General features: G+C 43.5%; 1 protein-coding gene across 8 annotated transcripts in view; it reads left to right on the top strand.

Moving 5' to 3' along the window:
• Nucleotides 1-2,536, top strand: part of LOC108365532 (inositol-trisphosphate 3-kinase A-like) — a 24,240-nt gene extending 21,704 nt beyond the window's left edge. For 7 of the 8 annotated variants that reach the window (XM_017619582.1, XM_017619581.1, XM_017619580.1 and 4 more), the window contains exons 3-6: nt 354-612; nt 765-1,033; nt 1,199-1,309; nt 1,387-2,536. In XM_017619582.1, coding sequence (XP_017475071.1) covers nt 354-612; nt 765-1,033; nt 1,199-1,309; nt 1,387-1,950 — 1,203 coding nt within the window. In that variant the 3' untranslated portion in view covers nt 1,951-2,536. The remainder of the gene's footprint in view (nt 1-353; nt 613-764; nt 1,034-1,198; nt 1,310-1,386) is intronic. The other variant, XM_017619583.1, reaches the window with a different exon arrangement.
• The last annotated feature ends 1,087 nt before the right edge of the window (nt 2,537-3,623 follow it).

Here is a 3,623-nt window from a genome sequence, read left to right as displayed (position 1 = left end):
ATCGGCTTGTTTCGGCCGGCTGCTGGCGCACACCTAACTTACTTAATTACCAAAAATGCCGCATGGCGCGTTAAATTACCGTCGCCAAAATTACTCAGCGCTTAGCGTCGTTTGGGTTCTTAGCGGGCTCACGGCAAGCTGATCGTTGCCAAGTGCGCCAATTAGGGTAGTTGCTGTCACAGATCATTCACCGCTTATTTGTCAGCTCTTGTCGGGCGGCCTCCAGCGCAGTGATGAATGACGGCACGCGTTGGTATGCCAATAGCATGTTATGCGCATAAAATATTCTATTGCCCGCTTTGTTGCAAGACTATTTTTTATTGATTATCTCTCTTCAACTTTTTGCAATACAGCCCTCTGGTTGGCGCAAGCTACGCAACATCGTGCAATGGACGCCCTTTTTTCAAACCTACAAGAAACAGCGCTATCCCTGGGTCCAACTGGCCGGTCATCAAGGAAACTTCAAGGCCGGTCCCGAGCAGGGCACCGTCCTGAAGAAGCTCTGTCCGAAGGAGGAGGATTGCTTTCGCGTGCTCATGCAGGATGTACTGCGCCCCTATGTGCCGGAGTATAAAGGGCAGGTGACCAGCGAGGATGGTGAATGTAAGTGCAGTATGTACGAAAAATGAACGCAAACAAATGGAAGAAGATGAACGAGAAGAACAAAAGTTCCTTAGCTTAATCTACTTCTATTTGTAGCCCAGTCCTTTAGTTGCAAGCAAATACTCATCATAGTTTTCTCTCTATCTCGCTCTCTTTTACAGTATACTTGCAGTTGCAAGACTTGCTGAGTGATTTCTGTCAACCCTGCGTGATGGACTGCAAGATTGGCGTGCGCACCTATCTGGAGGAGGAGCTGTCCAAGGCCAAGGAGAAACCGAAGTTGCGCAAGGACATGTATGAGAAAATGATACAGATCGATCCGGATGCACCCAGCGAGGAGGAGCACAAGGCCAAGGGTGTGACCAAGCCGCGCTACATGGTTTGGCGTGAGACCATCTCCAGCACTGCAACACTCGGTTTTCGCATTGAGGTAAGCGCACTCTCGCAGTCGCAGATTTTTGTCTTATACTAATTCTTCTCTCCCACNGTGAGACCATCTCCAGCACTGCAACACTCGGTTTTCGCATTGAGGTAAGCTCACACTCGGCAGTCGCAGATTTTTGACTTATGCTAATTCTTCTCTCTCATCTTTCAGGGCATTAAGAAGAGCGATGGCACCAGCACGAAGGATTTTAAGACCACCAAGTCCCGCCAACAAATCAAGCAGGCCTTCCGCGAGTACATCGATGGTTTTCAGCATGCTATGGTAGGTTTCTGCTATATCCACCTTGTTCGTTTTTTACCCTAACGCTTTAATTTATGTCTCTTCTCGCTTATTACCAGCCCCGTTACATACAGCGCTTGCAGGCTATTCGTGCAACACTTGAATGCTCCGACTTCTTTCGCACACACGAAGTTATCGGCAGTTCGCTATTGTTCGTGCACGACCGCAAGCAGGCCAGCGTATGGCTGATCGACTTTGCCAAGACCGTCGGCCTGCCAGAGAACCATCAGATCGACCACAGCAGCACCTGGACGGTGGGCAATCACGAGGATGGCTACTTGATCGGCATCAACAATTTGCTGGAGATTTTTTGTGAGCTCGAAGCCGAAATGGCCGCCGGAACTTCGCTGACACCATCGTCGGCCTCGTCGTCGGCTTCATTGTCGCCAAAGCGCCAACCGATCGAGTCGAATACCGAGGAGACTGCGTCTGTCAGTGGCGCAGCACGCGAGGGAGAAGTCGTCTTGGAGGCGATTAAGCCAATGAAGATCGCCACTGTCGCAGAGCGTCAGCAGACAGAGAGCTCCAGCAAAACAGCCGCAACCGAGCAAACAAGGAGCGGCCATGGCGAGGAAGAGCATTCGGCAGAGGAGGCCGAGCGCGAGCCATCCGAAATGGCCTAGAGTGATCTTCAAAGAAGATTTGATTGCACTTAATTAACGCTCGTTCGTAGCAAACTATTGGGATTTGCTAGAAATTTAAGAAATTTTTGAGCTAATATTCATAAAGTAGTTTAAGCTGGAAATGCAATTACTCGTAAGCACGCAAGACTGAACACATAGTAATTTATTGAGTTACATACATACGCACATGTATTTTTAATAAGCCTACGTACATATTTACTAGCTAATATATATAAGGGAGGAAAGAGAGAGAGAGAGACAGAGAGAAAGAGAGCAAAAAATGGAAATGATTTGCTTGAAGATCATGAGAGAAGAGGATCGTTTGGGACGTGTCTTCGTACCATCAATCTTCAACGCAGAAAACTCTTTGTCCGGACGCCCATCGTAAAACGATAAAAGCGATTATAAATATAGCATTATAAAATTTTGATTAGTTTAAAAAGATACGAAATTTGTTGCTAAGGTTACGCCATGGAATTAGCCTAGAATGTACATAGGGGCAAGTTTTGGTCGCGCGCAAAGCATTCGACCACTCAAAACGATTTTTATTTTTAGTTTTGTTAACTACCATACATGCATTATTATTCACATCAATACAAACATACATACATAAATACATACATAATGTACACCTACGCACATAACCATTAGCTAATAGCCTATGTAAGAAATGTTAAATTTTTAACGAGGCAATAATTTCAATAAAAAAAAAAAACACATTTACGAAACTTTTGGATGAAATTCAAACAAAGGGAGAAGTAGCGAGGAAAAGGGCTCGGACAACTGCCGAGATGTAAGTAAATTTGCAACTGATCCATGAGCGTAAGTGCGTTGTTTGACACTAAAACTCATCTCACTTTTTTCTATGATGTGAATTAAAATTTAAATTTTTGTAAATCACAATTGATGGGCTGGTGGCTTCTTTCTTGTTAGAAAATTAGCCTGGTGGAGCATATTCACAGCGATAATTTTGATATTTTTTATCGTCCGATAACTTTTGTTTTGGCCTCGAATGACGCCAAATTTCTTGCGCTTTCCGGAAATATACCGTTTTTGTTGCAGTTAGACAAAACGCGAAAAATCGAGATTTTCTTTTTCAAAAAGCGTTCGCCATTCAAAAACCTTTAGAGCGATTTTCGAAAAAGCTCTTTCAATCGATGCGCCGAAACTTGTAGATTCGAATAGATCCAAAAACTTTTCTAAAAGGACCACCTAAACGCAGTAAAATCTGCATTTCCGGTGCGCAAAGTGAATTACCGGAAGTAACGGTGCTTTTGAAAAGTCTTCATGACCTGCGGATTATATGAAAAAATGTCACGTTTTCGACTCGACTTTTTCCTATGTTCCGAATAAAAACTGAATTTTTTATGAATTGGGATTGATTCTTTGGCCTTTTCCGTATTGAAACCCAGGTTTAAATCTTTCAAAACCCTTAGAGGTTTCAGACAAAAAATTTCTAAAAGTGGTCTGGAGGAGCATATTCACAACGATAATTTCGATGCTTTTTATCGCCCGATAACTTTCGTTTTGGCCTCCGATGACGTCAAATTTCCTGCGCTTTCCGGAAATATACCGTTATTGTTGCAGAAATTATAAATGTCAGTTTTATTTAGAAAAAACGTAAAAAATCGAGATTTTCTTTTTCAAAAAGCGTTCGCCATTCAAAAAGCTTT

The sequence above is a fragment of the Rhagoletis zephyria genome, unplaced genomic scaffold (assembly GCF_001687245.7).
Source record: "Rhagoletis zephyria isolate East Lansing unplaced genomic scaffold, Rhagoletis_zephyria_1.1 Rzeph_scaffold_01902, whole genome shotgun sequence".
In the NCBI taxonomy this organism is placed as follows: Eukaryota; Metazoa; Arthropoda; class Insecta; order Diptera; family Tephritidae; genus Rhagoletis; species Rhagoletis zephyria.
The sequence above is the reverse complement of the archived record's forward strand: the minus strand, read 5'-3'. Positions and strand labels throughout refer to the sequence as shown.